The following is a 23,557-nucleotide window of genomic DNA, read 5'->3' as shown; positions in this document are numbered from 1 at the left end:
TAGGGAGGAGGTATAGCAGGGACTTCTGGACAGAGAAAGCTCTGGGAAGAAGAAAGGCAGAGTCACCAGCTGGATGAAGAGGAGAGCAAGGCATGCAGGAGGAGAGGTAAAAGCCATGGGTCACGTGGCAGCGCGTAGATGAATAGAAATGGGTTAATTTAAGTTATAAGACCTAGTGGGACAATCTTACAGCCTGGGCTTTCATAATAAGTTTTCCTGTTGTTTTTTGTTAGCTGGAGGCCAAAAGAAAAGTCTGTCTACACCACAGTAAGGCTTTGCAGCCCCTCTGAGCCTTACCTCTCCTCTTGACACTTTCACTCAGTTCTTCCTTGGCTTCCCACACCCAGGAGGCACAGACAGGTAGATCTCTGTGAGTTCAAGGCCAGCCTACTCTACCTAGTGAGTTCCAGGCCAGCCAGAGCTACAAAGTGAGACCCTATCTCAAAAAACAAAAAAACAAACACACAAAAAGATATCTCTGAGGCTGGAAAGATGGGTTAGTGATCAGGAGCACTTACTGCTCTTCCAGAAGACCTTAGTTAGATTCCGAGCACCCACATGGAAGTTCACTACCATCTGTAACTCCAGTTCTAGATGATCTGACACCCTCTTTAGACCTCTTCTGACACCAGGCACACACATGGTGCACATGCATACACTCGGGAAAGATACTCAGACACATATAAAAATAAATCTAAAAACCAAAACAAAACACAGATTCAAAAATAGCAATAAAAAAACTTCTCTTTCTCTCTCTCCCTTTCCCCCTTTCTCTGTTCTGAGGATAAACCCAGCAGCCTCACACAAGCTAAGCAAGTATTCTTGCTTAGCACTAACATATAAATGCTCTTGAAAATTTTTTAGACATTCATGGGTTGGGGGTGGTGCTTATGTCACAGACCATGTGTGGAAGTCATAGGGCCAACTTCTGGGAGTGGGGTCTCCCTTTTGACTATGTGGGGACCCCAGAGGTCTAACTAAGGGCATCAGGCTTTTACCTGGTGAGCCATTTGGTAGGCTCCAGTATAAATTTGTAATTGCTCCTTATGAAAAAGATATATTTATTATTAATTTTTATGTGTATGTTTTACCCACATTTAAGTGTACTACATCTGTGCAGTATCCTCCAAGGCCAGAAGAGGGCATCAAATCCCCTGGAACTATAGTTACAGACAGCTGTGTTCTGGGAATTGATCCAGGCTCTCTGGAAGAGCGGCCAGTGCTCTTAACCTCTGAGCCATCTCTCCAGTCCCCTGGAAAGACTTACTCTATCATATATTTTTGACACTCTACTATTCTGGTTGTTCCTACCTCTCCTCCTAGGTCTGATTGTTGGTTCCTCATCTCACATCAGATGTCTTGCTCTATCTTATGTCAATGGTCATTCCCCAGATTGTTTAGTTTCCAGGTTCTAAATATAATTTTTTTTCTGATAGCTTTCCAGTATTATTTCCATCTCTGTCTTTTGGCTTCATCTAGTCTTTCTGTCCAACTATCTACTTACCCCTTCTTAAACCTTTCCTCTTTAAAAAAAGATTTGTCTTATTATTATTAATTATATATATGGAGCAGGAAGTGGTGGCCCATGCCTTTAATCTCAACACTTAGGAGGCAGAGGCAGGTGGATCTCTGTGAGTTCGAGGTCAGCTTGGTCTATAGAGTGAGTTCTAGGACAGGCTCCAAAGCTACACAGAGAAACCCTGCACGAAAAACAAAAAGATGTATTTATTATATTGTATGAGTTTTGCCTGAATGTGTATATAATCATCACATGTGTGCCTAGTCCCTGCAGAAGCCAGAAGAGGTCACCGGATTCCCTGGGATGGGAGTTACAGAGGGTGGACAGCCACTATTTAGGTTATGGGAACCAAGCCTGCATTCTCTGCAAGTGCTCTTAACAGCTGAGCCAACTCTCCAACCTAAACTTGAACTCTATTTATTTATTTATTTGTTTGTTTGTTTGTTTATTGGGGTTTTTTTTTTGAGACAGGGTGTAGCTTGAGTTTTCCTGCCTGGCCCACAGTCAGGACAAATCTCTGACACCGCCAGTCCCACAGCCACTCAGACCCAACCAAGTAAACACAGAGACTTATATTGGTTACAAACTGTATGGCCGTGGCAGGCTTCTTGCTGACTGTTCTTACAGCTTAAATTAATCCATTTCCATTAATCTATACCTTGCCACATGGCTCATGGCTTACCGGCATCTTTACATGCTGTTTCTCATCATGGCAGCTGGCAGTGTCTCCCTCACCCAGCTTCCTGTTCTCTCAATTCTCCTCTCTGTTAGTCCCGCCTATACTTCCTGCCTGGCCACTGGCCAATCAGTGATTTATTTATTGACCAATCAGCAACACATTTGACATACAGACCATCCCACAGCAACAGGGTTTCTCTGTGTGCTTACTAAAACTTGATTTGTAGGCTGGCTTTGAACTCACAGAGATCCCCCTGCGTCTGCCTCCCTAGTGCTGGGATTAAAGGTGTGTGTGCCACCACCACCCAGCTGTCTTGAACTCTTGCTCTTCCTGACTCCATTTCTTGAGTGCTAGCATTATAGGTATACAGCTTATCTTCATTCTGTAAAACGGAAACCCTGTTCCCATCAAACAATAACCCCCTCCCCAGTCCTGCTTGTCCCAGGCAACCGCCATGCCACCATCTGGTCCTAGGACTTTAACTGCTACAAGTATGTATGTGTTTCTGTGTAATTCTGATATGCCATATATTTGAAGGTCTTAAAAAATTTGTTCTATTTTTATAAGGTTTGTGTTTGGTCTAGTCAAAAGGAGCTAAATAGTAATTTGTGAAACCAGCTGTCTTATATGAAACAGCCTAAGAAACTAGTTTTTTTCCAGTCTTCTTCCACTAACAGTGATCAGGACACAGAAAATCAAAGTTGGAAAGAAACAGAAATGTACTCAGCAGAGAAGAGATGAGACCATGATCTCAGGTCTGAGAAGCACAAACAGGAAGAACTATGGAGCTTTTTTCAGGACTAACAGTGTCCTCTTCACTTGGCCAAGACACAGGTTACCATAGAGCAGTGGTTCTCAACCTGTGGGTCGCAGCCCCTTTGTCAAACCTCTACCTCCAAAAATATTTATATTACAATACGTAATGGTAGTAAAATTACAGTTATGAAGTAACAATGAAATAATTTTATGGTTGAGTGGTCTCCACAACATGAAGAACTGTATTAAAGGGTCTCAGCATTAGGAAGGCTGAGAACCACTGCCATAGAGATATTCCTGCATAAAGCGGGAAGCAGCCAGCCTTCACTGTGAATCAATGGCAAATGGTGACAGACAAACATTCAATAAAGAAAAGAAAGCTTGGAAATAAAAAAATTGTTCTATTTTTAAATATGTGTATATGTGCGTGTTGGGGGGTATGTGCAAAAGTGAGTGTAGCTGTCCTCTGGAATCCAGTAGACCAGGCTGGTCTCCAACTCACAAAGATCTACCTGCTTCTGTTTCCCAAGTGCTGGGACTAAAAGCATGTACCACCATGCTTTTATCTATATATGAAGCATCGTATGGATCTCGCTCTGTAGACCAGGCTGGGCTCCAGCTCACAGAGATCCGCCTGGCTCTGCCTCCCAAGTGCTGGGATTAAAGACATGTGCCACCACCACTCTGTGAGTTCTAAGCAAGCCTGGTCTACATAGTTCCAGGCCAGAGCTATACAGAAAGGTCTTATCTCAGAAAAAAGGAAAGAGAAAACTCTACAATGAAGAGAAATCAGATTTAAAAATAGCCATCCCTACATAATGAGCCATCCCTGTCTCAAAAGAGCTAAAAAGAGGGTGAGAGGGGGGGCGTTGCTGGAGGACGGCTTCGCAATTAAGAGCTCTTCCAGAGGACCAAGGTTCAATTCCCAGAACCCACATGATGGTTTACGACGGTCTATAACTCCAGCCCTGAGGGATCTGATACCCTCTTCTGAACTTTGTGGGCACATGCACACAGGTAGCACACAAAAGAAATACATGCAGGCAAAACATCCAACCCCATAAAATAAATAATTAAAAAAAAAGAAGCTATCCCACAATAAGCCAATTAGGCTGATGTTCCTAGATAAAAATTGGAGTGAATTAAAGGGTTACTTCCCCCACTACAGTAAGCAGAAAAAAAAGAAAGAAAGAAAGAAAGAAAGAAAGAAAGAAAGAAAGAAAGAAAGAAAGAAAGGCCATATATACTTGAAATTATACATGGTGTAAAAGTCAATACATGGCCGGGTGGTGGTGGCGCACGCCTTTAATCCCAGCACTCGGGAGGCAGAGTCAGGCGGATCTTTGTGAGTTCGAGGCCAGCCTGGTCTCCAAAGCGAGTTCCAGGAAAGGCACAAAGCTACACAGAGAAACCCTGTCTCGAAAAACCAAAAAAAAAAAAAAAAAAAAAAGTCAATACATGACTGGTGTCGAACGCCTTTAATCCTAGCACTCAGGAGGCAGAGGCAGGCAGATCTCTGTGAGTTCAAGGCCAGCCTGATCTACTCAGAGAGCTCAAAGACAGCCAGGACTTCATAGAGACCTTGTCTCAAAACACCAAAAAAGAAAACATAGTCAATAAACAATACTATTATAAATGTTAGATATAAATAGGCCTTGCTTTCTTGTTGAGTTAGGATCTTCTGCAGCCCAGGCTGATTCTTATTCGCTGCTTGAACTCGTGGTCATCCTGCCTCCACTTCCCAAGGCCTGGAATTACAGGCAGACACCACCATACTCATCTTACAGCTTTTCTGCAAATGGATATAAATGTAAACATACTGTCTGGTTTTATTTATTGTCAAGCAAACTCCATAAATGTGACAACTTATGTGGTCTTCCAGAATGTTCAGTCAATATAAGATTTGTTCATTCAATATAAGATTTTAGGGGCTGGAGAGATGGCTCAGAGGTTAAGAGCACCGACTGCTCTTCCTGAAGTCCTGAGTTCAATTCCCAGCAACCACATGGTGGCTCACAACCACCTGCAATGAGATCTGGTGCCCTCTCCTGGCCTGCAGACAGAACACTGTATACATAATAAATAAATCTAAAATAAACAACAACAAAAAAAACAAAAACAAAAAAAAAGATTTTAAAGATCCACTCATATTATCATATTATTTTGTGAAGCTGGAGTTCATATTCTTTTTGTTTTTGTTGTTGTTTCGAGACAGGGCTTTGTGTAGCCCTGGCTGTCCTAGCTCTGTGGACTGGCCTCAAACTCAGAAATCCTCCTGCCTCTGCCTCCCAAGTGCTGGGATTAAAAGCATGTGCCACCATCACCCAGCCTGGAATTCACATTCCTCCACCAAATATTATCATCTATGTGTCCTTCTGTTGGCTACTTTATTAATTCACCAGCCCTCTGCTTTAGGGCAAGATCATGTATCCCATGCTGGCCTCAACAGGTAAATAGTTGAATGTAACCTTGAGTTCCTCTTTATCTTTTAAGATTCATTCCACCCATCCATCCATCCAGCCTTCCATCCATCGTGTGTGTGTGTGTGTGTGTGTGTGTGTGTGTGTGTGTGTGTGTGTGAGAGAGAGAGAGAGAGAGAGAGAGAGAGAGAGAGAGAGAGAGAGAGAGAGAGAGAATGTACATGTGTGTGTGCCACAGTACATGTGTGAAAGACATTTTGGGGAGCCAGTTCTCTCCTCCCACTTTTTTTTTTTTTTTTTTTTTTTTTTTGGTTTTTTGAGACAGGGTTTCTCTGTGTAGCTTTGCGCCTTTCCTGGGACTCACTTGGTAGTCCAGGCTGGCCTCGAACTCACAGAGATCCGCCTGGCTCTGCCTCCCGAGTGCTGGGATTAAAGGCGTGCGCCACCACCGCCCGGCCCCCACTTTTTTTTTTTTTTTTTTTAAAGACAGGGTTTCTCTATGTAGCCCTAGCGCCTTAGCTATCCTGGAACTCACTATGTAGACCAGGCTGGCCTTGAACTCACAGAGATCCTCCAGTCTCTGCCCTCCCCTGCCAGTACTGGAATTCAAGGCGTGTGCCACCACCATACCCAGCCATCTTAGTTTTTGAAGACTAGATTTCTCACTGAATCTGGAACTCACTGATTGGGCTAGATTAGTTGGCCAACAAGCCCCAGGGATATTGCCTCTGCCTCCCCAGCATGTGACTACAAGTGTGGACCTCCTTGCTAGGCTATTTCACCTGGGTGATAGAGAACCCAGCTCAGGTCCTCACATTTACATGACCAACACTTTACCAACTGAGCCATCCCCCAGTCCCAGTGCTTGTTTTTAAGAAGGGGTCTCAAATATTCAAGAATTCACTAAGTAGCTGAGGAAGACCTTGAACTTCTGATCCTCCTTCTCAGCTCCTGAGTGCTGGGATTACTGGCATTGGATACATGCTAGGTTCTATTCAATGCTAGGGATAGCCCAGGGCTGCACTACACTAAGCCAGCACTCTACCAACTGGGCAATGTTCCCAGGCCCTAACCACTTCTACTTATTTATTTGCTTGTTTATTTTTGAGACAGGGTTTCTCTGTGTAGCCTTGGCTGTCTTGGAACTTGTTCTGTAGACCAGGCTGGCCTCAATCTCACAGAGATTCAACTGCCTCTGCCTCCCAAATGCCGGGATTAAAAGCGTGCACCGCCTCCATCCACCACTACCCATAACTACTTCTTTTTGATATTGAAATTTCCTGATATGGATTTGGGATATCTTTCCACTTATTTAGGCCTTCTTTGTTTTTCACAATTTAATTATGTTTATATTTATGTATACCCACACATTTGTGAGCACTTATGTTTCAAAAACAAACAAACAAACAAACAAAAAAAGGCCAGTCCAGACCACAAGAAACAAAAGACCTCAGAAAACAAAATAAACAGGCTGGAGAGATGGCTTGGTGGTTAAGAGCACTGACTGCTCTTCCAGAAGACCCGAGTTCAATTCCCAGCTCACAACTGTCTGTAATTCTAGCTCCAGGTGATCTGGCACCCATGGCAAAACACTAATGCATATTAAAAAAGATATATAAAAAAATGAACAATGAATATAACGTTTACTACAAATTAAGGAAGACTCTTCTAGTTTGCTAGAACTTCTGTCATGTAGGGGTGTTTAATTCAATGTGGTTTTTTTTTAGTCTATCTTTTTTTAAGATTTATGTTTACTTTTTAATTTATGTATTTATGTGTGTACCCACACGACTTTATGTGTGCCACAGGCATGCAGGCGCCTGCAGAAGTCAGAAGAGGGCATCAGACCCCTTGGAACTGGCAGCTGTAAGGCAGCTGAAGTGGACACCAGGAACCAAACTCTGGTCCTCTGCAAGAGCAATCTGTGTTCTAAACTGCTGAGCTTCCTTTCCAGCCCTGAATATGAGTACTTACAGAGGGAGTAGTTATAAACCGAGTAACAGCATCCACACTGTGTAATCACCATATAAAAGTAGCTTTGTAGGTAGTTCAAAAGACAGTGTGTCCTGCTCCATCATATATTCATTCCTCACCAGCAGGAGGGAGTATAATAATTTTATAAAAGTTAGTCCCTTGTTCTTTTCGGGGTTTTTTTTGTTTGTTTTTTGTTTTCTAGACAGAGTCTCACTATATAGCTCTGGTTGTCCTGGAACTCATTCTGTAGACCAGGCCAGCCTCAAACTCACAGAGATCCACCTGCCTCTGTCTCCCAAGTGCTGGGATTAAAGGCGATATCACTACCATCTTCCTTTTTTTTTTTTAAGACAGGGTCTCACATAGCCCAAATTGCCTGTGTAGCTCAGAAGGCACAGGATACCATGCCAAGTTTATACCATGCTGTGTCTCAAGCCAGGGGTGTGTGCATGCTAGCGAAGAACTCTTCTGAGCGCTATCTTCAGCCCCTTTTTTTTTCTTAATAGTTTCTATGAATGGGTATGTATTTCTTAATATAGTTTGTTCAATTTTGGAGATAATGTAATAATGTCATGTATTTTCTATATGCGTGGGCATTAAATTATCTCACTTTATTAATAATTATAATGCTAAACTTTTTCTAAAGTGATTTAAGTACCCAGACATGGTACTATAGTCCTGTACTCCAACACTGAGTCAGGAAACAGCTAAGCTCGAGGGCAATCTGGGACAGTTCTGTTTAAAAACAAAATGTTTAAGCACTGGTATTCTCATTATCTGTGTAGGAGTTTCTTTGTTCTGCATCCCAGTCAACATTTGGTATTTTCAGGCTTTAATTTTAGCAGCTCTGGTGTGGACAATGCTACTTATTGTGGCTGTAATTTGCATTTCCATCATTACGAATGAAACTGAGGATGTTTTCTTCTGTTTGTTGACCTTGCAGATTTCTTTTGTGAAGTGTTGGTTCAAACCTCTAGTTCACATTTATGACTTTATTGTTAAGGCTTCCAGCTTTGTTTTTCTTGTTCCGGTGTGTTTCTTCCTGCATCCTGGACACATCTTTTAAATAAGGATAAGCATATTGTGTAGCTAGAGTTTTCCTGCCTGGCCCACAGTCAGGACAAATCTCTCTCACCTGCCAGTCCCACAGCCGCTCAGACCCGACCAAGTAAACACAGAGACTTATATTGCTTACAAACTGTTTGGCCTAATGGCTCAAGCTTCTTGCTAACTGTTCTTGTCCATTTAAATTAATCCATTTCTATAAATCCATACCTTGCCATGTGGCTTTTGGCTTACCGGCATCTTCACATGATGTTTGTCATGGCAGTGACTGGCAGTCTCTCCCTCAGCCTTCCACTTCCCAGAATTCTCCTCCTTGTCCTGCCTATACTTCCTGCCTGGCCACTGGCCAATCTGTGTTTTATTTATACAGAGCGATATCCAAAGCACTTTCCCTTTTTTTTTTTTTCAAAAAGGAAGGTTTTAACATTAACATAGTAAAATTACAGCCGTTTCAGTCTTAGAATGCTGCAGTTTAAAGCAGCCGGGCAGTGGTGGCGCACACCTTTAATCCCAGCACTCGGGAGGCAGAGACAGACAGATCTCTGAGTTCGAGGCCAGCCTGGGCTACCAAGTGAGTTCCAGGAAAAGGCACAAAGCTACACAGAGAAACCCTGTCTCAAATAGGCAGGAAGTATAGGCGGGAAAAGGAGGAGAATAAAGCTGGGAAGTGGAAGGCTGAGTCAGAGACACTGCCAGCCGCCACCAGGACAAGCAGAATGTGAAGATGCCAGTAAGCCACGACCCACGTGGCAAGGTGTAGATTTATAAAAATGGATTAATTTAAGCTGTAAGAACAGTTAGCAAGAAGCCTGTCATGGCCATACAGTTTGTAAGCAATATAAGTCTCTGTGTTTACTTGATTGGGTCTGAGAGGCTGTGGGACTGGTGGGTGACAGAGATTTGCCCTGACTGTGGGCCAGGCAGGAAAACTCTAGCTACACCTCATTGCCTGTGGGAGTGGCAGAGAAAGGGACGGGATTGTAAACGGAGTCTCTGTCCCATGAGGAAAGTTAGAGGGCTTGGATTTGAATAAGGGATTAGCTATACATTTTCCAAGTCAGACCTCTGCAGCACTGTCTAGGAAGCTCCATTCTTCACACTTCGGGATTCATATTTTTCTGACAATTTCAGTATCAGTTAATGAGTGATGCTGACTTATAGTTTCCAATCTAGTTTTGCCTTTGTCTGGTTTTATCAAAATAGTTCTAGTCTCATAGAATAAGCATTTTCCCATTTTCTGGAAATTTTGTGTGTGTGTGTGTGTGTGTGTGTGTGTGTGTGTGTGTGTGTGTGTGTGTGGTTTTTCCAGACAGGGTTTCTCTGTGTAGCTTTGGAGCCTTTCCTAGAACTCACTCAATAGCCCAGGCTGGCCTTGAACTCACAGAGATCCGCCTGGCTCTGCCTCCGAGTGCTGGGATTAAAGGCATGGGCCACCACTGTGCACACCACCGCCCGGCCTTCTGGAAATTTTTTTAGAAAATTTAAATGCTGTGCATTCTTTTTAGTTGTCAGCCCGGTCACCTCTCCAGCCCATGATGTATGATTTAAAAGTGTTGTACAACTTGCCTTTATGTTATTATTTTGGATTTTTTCTTCTTGAGAAAAGGTCTTATTATATGTAGTCCAAGCTGGCCTTGAATTTGTAATCCTATTTCAGCCTCCCAACTCTTGGATTATAAGTATAATTCCTGGCTGTAATGTCATTTTCCTTTTAAGATTTGAGGTGTGGTGGTGCATGCTTTTAATCCCAGCACTTGGAGGCAGAGGCAAACTGATCTATGAGATTTAGGCCAGCCTGGTCTACCAAGTGAGTTCCTGGATAGCCAGGGCTGTTACACAGGGAAACCCTGTCTTGAAAAAAACAACAAAAAAGGATTTAAAAAAAATTTTTTTTATGAGTTGGGAGGCCACCCTGGTCTGCAGAGCAAGTTTCAGGACAGCCAAGGCTACACAGAAAAACCCTGTCTTGAAAAAAATTAAAAAATTGTATGTGTATGAGTATTTTGTCTGCATGTGTGTATGTACATCATGTGCGTGAGGTGCCTGTAGAAGCCAGATGAGGGCATCAAAACCCTCTGGAACTGGAGTTACAGCTAAGCCATCATGTGGGTGCTGGGAACAGAACCCAGGAACTCTGCAAGAACACCAAGTGCTCTTAACCACTTAGCCATTGAAAGGGAAAAATCAGTAGCCATCTTGAGAGACACTTCCCCCTCCCCTCCTCCAAAGGTATTTGCTGACCAGCAGTTTTAGAAGTGATCAGAAATTGAGCTTAAGGCTGGGACAATAAATCTATGTATCCTGGACTTGGCAGAACAAGATATGGGGAGTAATGGGCTCAACTGACCAGAAGTTGACCTCAGAGGAGAGTAGGACTGGAACAATAAATCTGAATGTATATATCCTGGGTTCAACAAAAGCAGGAGATAGGGAGTAAAAATTTATGTCTCTGTAGATACCCTGAATCCTGTTAGCCATCAGTAACCTCATGCCTATAGTTCAGCCAGTAACTTCAAAGAACTGCCTCACCCCTAGCCCCCTCTTCCAATCCCAAGCTGCATGTAAACTTTTCCTGTATAAACCCCTTAAAGTGAGTGCTGGGGCCGTTCTCCTCCACCCACTGCTGTGTCTGATGTTGGACACGGACCAAGCTTGCTTGTTTTGTTAATAAAAACCTCTGTGTGCTTGCATCGGATAATGGCTCTGTGGTGGTCTTGCTTGGGGGTCTTGCGACCTGGGCACAACACCATCTCTCCAGCCCCTGTGGTATCATTCTTATACTTTTCCTTTCATACCTTGCATCTAATCCACTTGCAAATAATGTTCACTGGACCTTTAAATTCAGAGTCCAACTACTTACTCATTTCTACTGCTTCTGCTTAGCCCTCATCAGCTTCGTCTTCGTTCACCTGAACACTTGAAGTAGTCTCTAGTTCATCTTATAGTTTCTGTCTATAGCTATCACAATCGTTGTTTAAAAACTTTGCAAAACCCCGCCGGGCGGTGGTGGTGCACGCCTTTAATCCCAGCACTCGGGAGGCAGAGCCAGGCGGATCTCTGTGAGTTCGAGGCCAGCCTGGGCTACAGCGCGAGATCCAGGAAAGGCGCAAAGCTACACAGAGAAACCCTGTCTCGAAAAACCAAAAAAAAAAAAAAAAAACTTTGCAAAACCCAGGTGTAGTGTTACACAACTTGAACCCCAGCACTAGAGAGGTAGAGGCAGGTGGAGCTCTGTGAGTTAGAGGATAGCCCACTCTACATTAGTGAGTTCCAGGATAGCCAGAGCTATATAGTGAGACTCTGTCTCAAAAAAAAAAAAGAAAGCCCCATTACACTGTCTGTAGATGAATCTGTGGAGTTCTTTAAAAAACTACTTACTTCCCTTTAATCCCAGCACTTGGTAGGCAGAGGCAGGCAGGTTTCTGTAAGTTTGAGACCAGAGCCAGGGCTACACAAAGAAACAACTGTCTGGGAAACAAACAAACAAAAGAACGACTGACTTTACGTGTTTCTTTTTCCTGCATGTATGTATGTGCACCACATGCATGCCTGGTGCCTCAGAGCCCATTCAACTCCCTGAAACTAGAGTTAAAGACGACTGTAGGTGCTGGGAATCAAACCTAGGTCCTCTGCAAGGGCAACAAGTGTTCTTAAGTGCTGAGTCACCTCTCTAGTCCTGGGGTTATTTTCCTGATTAACGATTTATGTGGCAGGGCCCTGCCCACTGTGGGTGATACCACCATCGGGCAAGTAGTCCTGGAAGGTGTAAGAAGGGTGTTGAATGTGAGCCCTGGAGCTCAAGTCAATAAGCAGCATTCCTCATGTCCTCCACTAAGTTCCTACCCTGACTTCCCTTCAAGATGGACTGTGATCAGGACATGTAAGCCAAATAAACTCTTTCCTCCTCAAGTTGTTTTCTTGGACAGCGTTTTATGGCAACAGAAAGCCAAGTAGGCCAGGTGGTTTACGGCAAATCAATACTAGATCTCAGATTCCTTCTCATTTCTCCTTCCTTGTTGCCCTCTTCCCTAATCCTTTTCTCTCCCTCTCCTCTCAGCTCGGTATAACTCACAATGGCCTGGAACCCATGTAGCCCAGACTACCTTTGAACCTAAGATATTCCTGTCTGAGCCTCCCAAGTGCAGATTAAAGCATATCCCACTATGCCTGGCTTTCTTTAGGGAGGTGACAGAACCAGATAAGCATGCCCTTGGCTGCTGTGTGTCTTCCTCTCACAGGTTACTTTAGGAAGCTCACATCTCTAGGCCTGTCTCTCGTCCTATGCGCTTTCTATTCTTGTGCCTCAGCCTGTTTGATGGGATTACAGATATGTGCCAGTCCATCTGGCTTTACCTTACTGTAAAGGGTTTCTGTGAGGATTTGTGTTTATTTGCTTGTTTTGTTGTGCTTTGAGACATGCTCTCCTGTGTAGTAGTCCTGGCTATCCTGGAATTCCCTATGTAGAAGATACTGGCCTGAAACTCAGGAATCCAAGTGGTGGGATTAAAGGTGTGCACCGCCACCGGAGATTTAAAGTTTCTTTAAACAGGGTCTCTCACACTGTGGCTCAGGCTAGCTTCGAATACAAAGCAATCCCCCTGCCTCAACCTCCTGAATGCTGGGATTACAAGTGCCCAGCTAAATCCTTTACTTTTTAAATTTCCTCAACTGCCTTCGTTCCACTTACAATTTTCTTCTGTCAACTGAGATTCAAGTACTCAAAACATAATGATCACGTGTGGTAACCATGGCCAAAAGTCTGGTCATGCGGTACAGCTCTGAAATTTTAACGGAAGAAAGCCTTAAAAGTCTGACCAATACATTCCCCGCTCCCTTTACCATTTGGGGTTTTGTTTTGTTTCCATTTGAGACAGGTTCTCAAAAAGCCCAGACTGGCCTGGGACTTGCTGTGTAGCTGAAGCTGGTTTTGAGCTCCTGATCCTCCTGCCTCTATCTTGCAAATGCAAGGAGAGGAGCCATGTGCCACCACTCCCGGCTCCTATACGTTTTAAAACTTTTCTTCGTAAAAACATGAGTGGTTGAACTACTCAAACTACGTCTACCACCGCTAACTCCGTCACTTTTCCTTCCTCTCGCCTCCTCTCTCCCCATTTTTTCCGTTCTGCGTCTTCTCGCCTGCCACCGAGGCTCTTGCAAGTCGCCGTAGCAACGCTGTGCCGCCCTCTGCTCTCCTCTCCCCTCCCGCCGCTCCCGGGCTACCCGGCGACCCCGGATCTTCCCCGAGCTGGGGAATCCTCGGCACCCCGCACCCACCGCTCCCTCCTGCACCGAAAGGCCTTTATCAACAGAGCGGAAGCTCTCTCGTTTCCAGCCGCGGGAAAGCGGAAGCAGGCCCATAGCCGCCCGGAACCCGCCTCCCGAGAGCGGAAGTACGGCCGGAAGCTGGCCATAGAAGCGGGCGGCTAGAGCGACCCTGCGGGAGGTGGCAGGAAAGGCTGGGAGCAGCTGCCGGAGGTGACGGAGCGGCCGCCCCGCCCCGCCCCGTGCGCTGGAAGACGAGGCTTCCAGGTAGCGACGGCACTCGGTCCCAGGGTACGACCGGGCCTTGGGCGCGGACCCGCCGTCCCCGGAGTGCGTCTTTAAGGGAGGGGGGTGGAGCCACGAGTGAGGAGCGTGGAGGTGAGGTCACGTGGTTGCGGGCACGTGCAGGACAGGAGTTCGGAGCTGGGGAGGGGAGCGTCGTCGTTGGGGTGGACACCATGTGCCACCGCTGCCCTCGCCACCTCCTCTGTAGTAGAGCTCAATGGGGTGCACATGGTGGGGCCTGGGGTTAGGCCCGGCACTGGGGGAGAGGGTGGGCGTGGCAGCCAGGATGTGGCGGACTTTAAGGAACTGGTGACCTGATCTCTCACTGCAGAAGTGGCGTTAGTGCCTCTTGAGTGCGGTCCCCTGCCCTTGACCTGACAGTGTCCGGGGACCTTTCAGCTTCACGGTCCTCTTCCCTTGCAGCTCCAGACAGCTCGAGACCAGAGCCCCGCACCTCGGTGCAGCCATGAGTGCCGAGGTGAAGGTGACGGGCCAGAACCAGGAGCAGTTCCTGCTCCTCGCCAAGTCGGCTAAGGGGGCCGCGCTGGCCACACTCATCCATCAGGTGCTGGAGGCCCCTGGTGTCTACGTGTTTGGGGAACTGCTGGATATGCCCAATGTTAGAGAGGTAGGCTGCTTGCCTGGGTAGTCCACAGAGAACCTCTGAGAGTGCCTGGGCTCATTTTTAGCCCCTGACCACTCTGGTGAACAGGGCAGTGATAATTAACTGTCAAATCAAATAAAGGTCTTCATTTTCTCTTTGGAGATAAGGGGGTCTGTAAACTTAGTGCCCACTCCCTCTACACACACACTTTTTGAGACAGGGTTTCACTGTGAAGACTAGTAGAAGTCGTCGTCTGGCTTGGCCTTGGACTAGTCCTCCTGCCTATGCCTTGTGCAGAATTTTAACTTTTTCTTATTTAAAAATGTGGAATTCTTCACGAATTTATGTCATTTTTTGCTCAGGGACCATGCTGGTCTTCTTTGTATATGTGCTGCCTAAACAAGCAGAAATTTTTTTTTTCCTTTTTGGTGTTTTTTTTTTTTTTTTTTTTTCCCCAAGACTGTTTCTTTGTGTAATAGCTCTGGATGTTCTGGAACTCGCTTTTTAGACCAGGATGACCTTAAACTCAGAGAGATTTACCTGCCTCTGCTCCCGAGTGCTGAGATTAAAGATGTGTGCCACCACCACCACCCAGCTCGATTTTTAATTTTTAAGCAAAAGAGCATGCCATTCAGAATACTACTTATAAGTTCCAGCTTGTCCGCCAGTGTGATCTCTCTTACTAATCTTGTCATCAGCCGGGTAGGAGGGGCACACCTTTAATCCCAGCACTCAGGAGTCAAGGTGAGGTGGAGCTCTGAGTTCAAGGCCAGCCTGGGCTACAGAGTTTCAGGACAGCCAGGGCTACACAGAGAAATCCTGTCTTGGAGAAAAAAATAAAAAATCATGTCACCTTGATCAGAGAAACCTTATTAAAAGGCTCAGTTTTCTCTTAAAAATGGTTATGAGAAACTAGAACATAACTCAATTGATAGAATACTTGCCTAGCATTCATGGGTCTTTGGGTTCCATTTCAGAACATGGGATGCTAAGGCAGGGGGGATCACAAATTTTAGGCCAGCCTGGGCAACTTAGACTCCGTCTCAAAAAGGAGTAGAGATGTAGCTCAGTGAAAGAGCCCTTGTCTATAGTATACAAGTCTTTCTCTAGGTTGAATTCTCAGAACTGCAAAAAAAAAAGAAAACAAACAAACAAAAAACTAAAAAGTACTGCCCCTCACAATTACAGAAGTAAAATTGTGGGAAAGTCTAAAGTCTCCTAAAAATGGAAAGAATGAGCATATTATGCTATGTTAGCTCCCCAAGTGTCCAAATGTTGCATATACTAATTCATTTAAGGTAGATAATGAAGACAGTGCCTTCTTTCCAAAGACAGTGGTAAACTGCTATGAACACGACAAAGAACCATTCACAGAAATGGCTGAGTCAAGAGCTTGAAGTATAGAGCAAATGGATTGCCAATACTGTGGCACCAGCCTGTGTCCTGAGAATAGTGTGTGTCTAAACTGAACTACGTTTTAGAAAGCCTGTGGTTGAATCAGAGGGTATAATGTATTTTGGATTGCCATTCATAGAAAACTGGCTATCTTTTGTTCCTGATTTATCTACAGTGAACTAAAGTATATCCTTAAGACAAGTAGAAGAAACATTTCCCAATTGCCTGACAGTATTTAGTATTCTGCCAAGTACAAGACATCAGGTTTGCCCTTTAAGCTTGTATTCAGTTAAAGAGATCAGATAAATGGATAAAATGTATAAGCCAGTTATTTGGCAAGAGTTTACTTCAAAGGCCGCAGTTCTGCTGCATCCTTGTAGGCTAGCGGATGCTAGGTCTACAGCCTTGTTGGATGATATTTGTTAGGTGAAAATCTGCAGGGATGACATGCCAGGATGAGTGAGTGGTGATATGAAATACTAGTGGATGATATAAAACCACCTCACTGAGGACTATCTGAAACAGAGGCCATGAATTCTATGCCCTTTGAGGGCCAAAATTACATATTCACAATGTCTAATGTGTGCGTGTGTGTGATACTCTGAACACTGAATGTGTATGGGGTTTTTGGTGTTTGTTTGTTTTGTTTTTTTTCCTCAAGACAGGGTTTCTCTGTGTAGCCCTGGCTGTCCTGGAACTCGATTTATAGACCAGGCTGGCCTTGGAACTCACAGAGATCCGCCTGCATCTGCCTCCCAAGTGCTGGGATAAAAGGCGTGTGCCACCACCGCCCGGCTTGAACACTAAATGTTTTGACCCCTGATTTAGAGTAGGGATTCAATGCATAGTATAACAAAGGGCTAAAGGTAGAAGTGAGCCCTTAGAGAAACTGTACATTGGGAGATGTAGAGAAAGCCTCTTGGTGGACCAGGATAGGTACTGTTGGGAGGGATGGGGTCAGAAAGTTGGTTCAATAGTGCCTTCCTGTCACCTCCCTTATGTTCTTATGCAGTTGGCAGAAAGCGACTTTGCCTCCACCTTCAGGCTGCTCACAGTGTTTGCCTATGGGACCTATGCTGACTACTTAGGTAAATAGGGGCTGGAGCTGTGGAGCCAGGAGAAGGGTGGTTTCTGGAGAGACTTGGAAGAAATTCCTGGGATGCCCTACTTAGGTGCCATAAATGAACCTGGGCAGCCTAATTGGTGCAGAAAACATATAAGAAACTGCTAAAAATAAGACTCCCGGGCTTCTGTCCCTTTCCCTAGCTGAAGCCAGAAATCTTCCCCCACTCACGGAGGCTCAGAAGAATAAGCTTCGACATCTTTCAGTTGTCACTCTGGCTGCCAAAGTCAAGGTAAGTGACAGTCCTGCCACCTACCTATTGTTTGTTCCTGGGAGTCTGTCTGCACCTGGACAAGCCCTCTGTCTTGTCCGAACTGGAACATTACTGCAGTCATTCGGGCCGATAGTCTGTCAGTTTGACCCGAAGTTCTAAGTTACCATCTCTTGTGTCTGGTGTCAAAATAGCCACTGCGACACCCATCATGTTTCATTCACCATACAGAATTCCAGGCCAACAAAGCCTCAGCTTTGGGGTTCTTCTCCTGTGAAGCACCAGACTTGTTTGCTAAAATGAGACATATGTGTACCTCAGAGGTGTCTGTGTCCTTGTGGGCGCAGCTTTTTGTCACATTATGTCATGTGTCCCTAGTCTTCAGTCTCCCAGTTGTTAACTAGAATTGAGTCCTGGTGATTTTTGCTGGAATCCAGCTCGTGGTTGGGGATGCTTCAGAGGTGATGCCAGCTTGTAACTTGCCTAAGTCTTAAGTGTTAAACAGAGTAACTCCAGACCCTTCCCATAATCTTCTGATGTCAAGCTAATGTAATACAATAGTCTTAGCTACTACCAAAGAAAGGGCACCAGGAAGATGCCATTTCTTTTGCTGTGCTGTGGGAGGTGAGCATCTGTCATGTGTTTTAAGAGTGTCTTTTTTGAGTCTGGTGTCATGTCTCATGGAACCCCAGCACTTGGGAGGCTGATGCAGAAGGATTAGTGTGAGATCAAGTCTAGCCTGAACTACGTAGTGAGTTCCAAGCCAGCCTGGACTATATAGAATGAGAGCCTGTGTCAAATACCATAAAAGAAAAGAAAGAAAAAAGGTTGTCCTTTTCTGATGATGTTTTTGAGGTGGTAATACGTTTTGCTTTAGAACTAATATTTTCTAGGAGATGGTTTAGGGATAAGAGTGGAGGGCATGCAGAGTTTGGTAGTAGGGAAAAGAGGGAATGGGATTATGGGAAGTCCTTCTCTGCTTTTGAACCCTACAAACCCTGGTCTGACCCCTGGACCCAGTGTATCCCGTACGCAGTGTTGCTGGAGGCCCTTGCCCTGCGGAATGTGCGCCAGCTGGAAGACCTCGTGATTGAGGCTGTCTATGCCGATGTCCTCCGTGGCTCTCTGGACCAGCGCAATCAGCGGCTAGAGGTTGACTACAGCATTGGGCGGGACATCCAGCGCCAGGACCTCAGTGCCATTGCCCGAACCCTGCAGGAGTGGTGAGAACCTGTCAGGCCTTGACCTCTCCCTTATACAACCAGGAGAAAGCGGGGACTGAGCTGTGGAGGGTTAGCCCTGGAGGAGAGAAAAAGACCAGTACTTTCCTCCAGAGGCTTCCGAGGGAGCAGGCTTCAAGGGGACACTGGGTGCGAAGAGGCAGGATTGTTGAAGTAATTGGGGAAGGTAATGGGGGTGGTGCACTTGAGGGTTCTTAATGGGAGACTTGTCACTCTCATAGGCTGAATTTAGAACAATGGTGCATAACACCATGGGTCATGGGTCTCTCTTCCCTTTCCTTCTTTGTATCCCCGTCTAACTTTAGTGTGATCTCACTATGTATTCCAGGCTGCCCTTGAACTCAAAATCCTTCTGCCTCTACTTCCCAGTATTGAGATTACAGGCTGCACTATTGTGCACCACCATGCCTGGCACTCCTGGGTTTTGTTTTGGTTTTTGTTTTTTTGGTTTTTTCGAAACAGGGTTTCTCTGTGTAGCTTTGTGCCTTTCCTGGAACTTGCTTTGGAGACTAGGCTGGCCTCGAACTCACAGAGATCCGCCTGGCTCTGCCTCCCGAGTACTGTGTGGTTCCCACTCTCATCTTTTTGTTGCTGTTTTCATTTACTTTTATTATTTGTAGTTGGGGGCGGGGGTATGCAGGTGCTCAGCGGCCAGAGGTGTCAGATCCCCCTGGAGCTGGTGGTTGGGAGCCTCCTGGTGTAGGTGCTGGGAATCAAACTCCGGTTCTCTCAAGAACAATAGGTGTTCTCCACCACTGAGCCGTTTCTCCAACAACCCCCAGCCCCACCGACAGTGTCTGTATCACTCTACTACTTCCTTTTCCCTTTCGGATCCTATTCCAGGGTTTTTGCTGATGAGAATACTGTTGTAGCTGGTTCCCAGGTGCCCTGGTGAGGGCACCCAGCTTAGACAAGGGGTTTGAGTCTAGCTTGTAGGCTTGCTTTTGAGTTGTTGGGGTTTTTTTTTTTGTTTTGTTTTTTTTGTTTTGTTTTTAATATTTTTACTTTTCTGTGTATGAATGTTTTGCCTGCATGTATATCTGTTTGCCACGTGTGTGCCTGGTGCCTGTGGAGGTCAGAAGAGGGCATCAGATCCCCTGGAACTGGAGTTGTATGCAGTTGTGAGCCACCAAGTGGGTGCTGGAAATTGAACCTTGGTCTTCTGTAAGAGCACTGTGTGCTCTTAACCACTGAGCCATCTCTCCGGCCCCCTGAGTTTGTTTGTTTGTTTGTTTGTTTGTTTGTTTGTTTGTTTGTTTTTAATGAGTCTGTGATCGCAGCCCTCTTCTGCTGACACTTTTCTCCTGCCCTGACTCCCACAGGTGCGTCGGCTGTGAGGTGGTGCTGTCTGGCATCGAGGAGCAAGTCAGCCGTGCCAACCAGCACAAGGAGCAGCAGCTGGGCCTGAAGCAGCAGATCGAGAGTGAGGTGAGTAGGCAGGGAACAGGGTCAACTGCAGCTCCCCAGCCTGGGCTCCTGGCCTGTGCACAGGGGCTGGGATGTGGCTGAGGCAAACTGATAAAATAATCGGGACCTGTCAGGTTCTGGAACCTTCTTTGCTATCCTCCATTCCTTTCATCCTGATAGGTTGCCAACCTTAAAAAAACCATTAAAGTCACAACAGCAGCAGCAGCTGCTGCAGCCACTTCTCAGGATCCTGAGCAACACCTGACAGAGCTGAGAGACCCAGCTCCTGGCACCAACCAGCGCCAGCCCAGCAAGAAAGCCTCAAAGGGCAAGGGGTGAGCCCGTGCGGGGAGCCGCTTGTGTCTGGGTGCCCCACTTTTACCTCAGGGACGTCAGCCTGGCTGCTCCACCTGCTTTAGTCATTTGCATGGGGTCGGGAATGGGGGTGACCTCCAGGAATTAGGAGACCCCTGCATCCCCTCTCTCTCTCTTCCCCTTGCCAGACTCCGAGGGAGCGCCAAGATTTGGTCCAAGTCGAACTGAAAGGACTTGTTTCTTCCCTGGGAATGTGGGGTCCCAGCTGCCTACCTGCCTACCCCTTAGGAGTCCTCAGAGAGCCTTCCTGTGCCCCTGGCCAGCTGATAATCCTAGCTCATGACTTTTCATCTCCTCCACCCCCAGGCATAAGCCACACCCTCTGTAGGGAGAAGGCCAGTACCGGTCACGTACTGTTAGTACTTGTTATGTGTTCCATTGCCTCTTCCTGCCGCGCTTGCGTTCATCCTTCTTCACTCAGCTCCGTTTCTGCCCATTACCCATGTCCTTGAGCGGGTTGGCAGTCCTCTGGAGGGTGCTGGCTCGTCACCACCCACAGGCGTTCTCTACCACGCCTACCCCTGCATGCCTAATCTGCAGTTCCTCCTCCCTCCCCGTGCCTATTGGGCTGCATCTGAAAAGCCATGGGGAAGGGTGTCCTCCACCTTCATCCCAGCCTTAGAGTTCTGGAACCAGTCTGCCGTTCTGGGAGTCGCTGGACACTTGATCCCAGAATCCCATCACACTACAGTTGTTTCTTGTCCTTTCTCGTCTTCTTGGCCTGGGAACACTGCTGCTTCAGTGGGCCCAGAGCCTGAGAACAGCTATTTTTGAGATGTTAAGAAATGTTTCTTTGTTAGCTAATCATCTTAGGAGACCCAATGGAAATCCTGGAAGGATTTAGATTTCTTCTTGTGATTTTGGTGGGGAAGGGAATATAGATTGTATATTTAAAGAAAGGTATATATGAATAGGTCTATATATAACATGACACAGAAATAAATCTATGAGAAATCTGTGTACAAAAATGCCAGGAACTGGGCCTCTTCTGTCTTTGATGTCTGTTAACAGGGAGAAGATTAATCCCCAGTCCACTCTAAAGCCAAGTGCTGGAAAGTGAAAAGAACCAGATACTGTTGGCAGACTCTTGGCTAGCAGCCAGGAGGCCTAGACCCTGGACAAGTTGCTCCATACCTCAGCCCATGTTCAGAAGTAACGGGCACCTACTGAGCACCACCGTGTCTTAAGAGTGGACATGCAGACTGACCGTCACTGTCCCTATGCTCAGGACCTGCCATGCAGTCTGTTTCTTTGACCTCACAGAATGACAAGGGGGATGTTGGTAGTGAACTTGAATTTTCACATTGAAAACACATAAAACTATTAGCTTTGTTGGTCTTTGGCCCTTTTGTCCACATTAGAGTTTCCCAAGAAGTATGGCAGGAGATCATCCTAGAGTGCTGCTTGCTTCCTAGAAGTGGGGACCCAGTTGGAGGTGGGCATTTGGACCCTCACTCACATGTGAAGTGCTCTCTTTGAGGGCCTAGTGGGTCTACTCGACTGGGCCCGTGCTATTCGCTAGCTGGGAATTGAGGACAAATTGCTCTTTTTTTGACAGGGTCTCTCTCACGTAGCCCTGTCTGTCCTGGAACTCCCTATGTTGAGTAGGGTGACCTAGACTAAGAGATCCACCTGACTCAGCCTCCAGAATGCTGGGATTAAAGACATGTGCTACCATGCCTGGCTATAGACAAAATACTCTTAACTGCTCCTAAAGCTAGTGGTCACTGGACTAGAAAGCCTTGGTGTTTTGTTTTTTTGTTTGTTTGTGGGTAGTTGTTGCTTTGAGACAGTCTCATGTATTCCAGGCTAGCCTTGAACATACTGTGTGGCTAAGGATGACTTGAGTTTAGGATCCTCCTGCCTCCAGCTGAGTGCTGGGATTACAGGCGTGCACCACCAAACCTGCTTTAGTTGACACTCTTGTTTCTCAGCTTTGCCCTAGATAAGCTGGTTGGTTCTCTTCTGAAATAAACCTTTTTCTGTCCCTGACCCTCCAGTGTATAGAAGGTGCCGCTTTCTGGTGTTTTGAGCCTGCCCTCTGACCCCTACCCATGCCCCAGTTTTTCCCTTGGAACTTAGTTATCTCCTTTCATGGAGGTTGGTTCCAGACCACTACTTCTACATTTAACATTAACAGCTCTAAAATCCAGACTGGCTTTGAGCTGCCTGAGAAGCTGGACTGTCCTATTCCTCAGTACACAGTAATGCAGTGTGCTTTTGGGGCACTGAGAGCTCTTGCTTTCAAAGCAGAAGGGAAGGGAGATGATTGCTGGGGAAGTAGGGCTCAGTTGGTTTTTTTGTTCGTTTTTGTTTTAAGACAGCATCTCTCTTTGTAGCCCTGGCTGTCTTTGGAACTCTGTGTAGACCAGGCTGACCTCAGATTCACAAAGATCTTCTTCCCTCTGCCTCCCAAGTGCTGGAATTAAAGGCATGCTACTATGCCTGTTGAGGGCTCAGTTTTTAATCTTGAAATTTGTCCAAGGTTAAGGATCCCCTGTGCTCAGGGCGCTAGGGAGTCCTCTCAACGAGAACATACCAACACCCATGTGTGCCCCTCTGTGTCGCCGTCCTTTCAACGAAAACATACCAACACCGGGTGTGCCCCTGTGTCGCCGTCCTCTGAATGAGAACATACCAACACCCGTTTGTGCCCCTCTGTGTTGCCGCCTTAGATGTGCAGCCCCAAATCACGAAAGTCCAGAGTTCACACACATGAGCATGACAAATGATTAAGCCAGGGGCTGGAGGGAGATGGCTCAGTGGATAACATGTTTGCTGTGCAAGCTTGAGGGCCTGGATGCAGATTCCCAGAATCCACTGCAGATTCTGGCAGGGTGTGGCTGCAATCACAGGGCTTCCAGAAGATGGCCTGTGAAGACAGAGTACCCTGAAGCTCAGGAGCCAGCTAACCAGGCACTTCCTGTGGGGGAAAGAGAGCATGCTGACAAGAAACGCTCTTTCAAATGAGGTGGAACGTGAGGACTGACATCTAAGGTTGTCCTCTGACCTCCCAGACTCACATAAAGACTTAAAAAGGGGCTAGAGAAGCCTGGGAGGGCGGTGGTGGCACACACCTTTAATCCCAGCACCCAGAGGCAGGTGGATCTTTGTGAGTTCGAGGCCATCCGGGTCTACAGAGTGAGATCCAGGAAGAACGCAAAGCTACACAGAGAAACCCTGTCTCGAAAAACCAAAAAAAAAGGCGGGGGGGGGGGGGGGTGCCACTAGAGAGATGGCT

The 23,557-nt window shown here is 46.2% G+C and overlaps 1 protein-coding gene and 1 non-coding gene across 5 annotated transcripts; one reads left to right on the top strand and one right to left on the bottom strand.

Moving 5' to 3' along the window:
• Nucleotides 1-13,812: 13,812 nt before the first annotated feature.
• Cops7a (COP9 signalosome subunit 7A) lies at nucleotides 13,813-22,308 on the top strand. Of its 4 annotated transcripts, none has more exons than XM_052719689.1 (8): nucleotides 13,813-13,942; nucleotides 14,384-14,588; nucleotides 16,972-17,047; nucleotides 17,226-17,314; nucleotides 18,314-18,516; nucleotides 19,857-19,962; nucleotides 20,122-20,276; nucleotides 21,328-22,308. In XM_052719689.1, exons 2-8 carry the CDS (start codon nucleotides 14,427-14,429, stop codon nucleotides 21,374-21,376), a joined length of 840 nt encoding a protein of 279 aa, XP_052575649.1. In that variant the 5' UTR covers nucleotides 13,813-13,942; nucleotides 14,384-14,426; the 3' UTR covers nucleotides 21,377-22,308. The 4 variants fall into 4 exon arrangements, with proteins under 4 accessions (XP_052575649.1, XP_052575648.1, XP_052575651.1 ...); XM_052719688.1 differs by having other exon boundaries at nucleotides 13,839-13,966; XM_052719691.1 differs by lacking the exon at nucleotides 21,328-22,308 and adding an exon at nucleotides 20,445-21,293 and having other exon boundaries at nucleotides 13,840-13,966.
• LOC128100203 (U6 spliceosomal RNA) lies at nucleotides 14,883-14,986 on the bottom strand. The gene has a single exon (XR_008214717.1). It is a non-coding gene; the product is annotated as a U6 spliceosomal RNA (small nuclear RNA).
• Nucleotides 22,309-23,557: the final 1,249 nt, after the last annotated feature.

Source organism: Peromyscus californicus, unplaced genomic scaffold (assembly GCF_007827085.1).
Source record: "Peromyscus californicus insignis strain IS unplaced genomic scaffold, ASM782708v3 Scaffold_6__1_contigs__length_162567912, whole genome shotgun sequence".
In the NCBI taxonomy this organism is placed as follows: Eukaryota; Metazoa; Chordata; class Mammalia; order Rodentia; family Cricetidae; genus Peromyscus; species Peromyscus californicus.
Note: the sequence above shows the minus strand (reverse complement) of the source record. Positions and strands in the feature narration are given on the sequence as shown.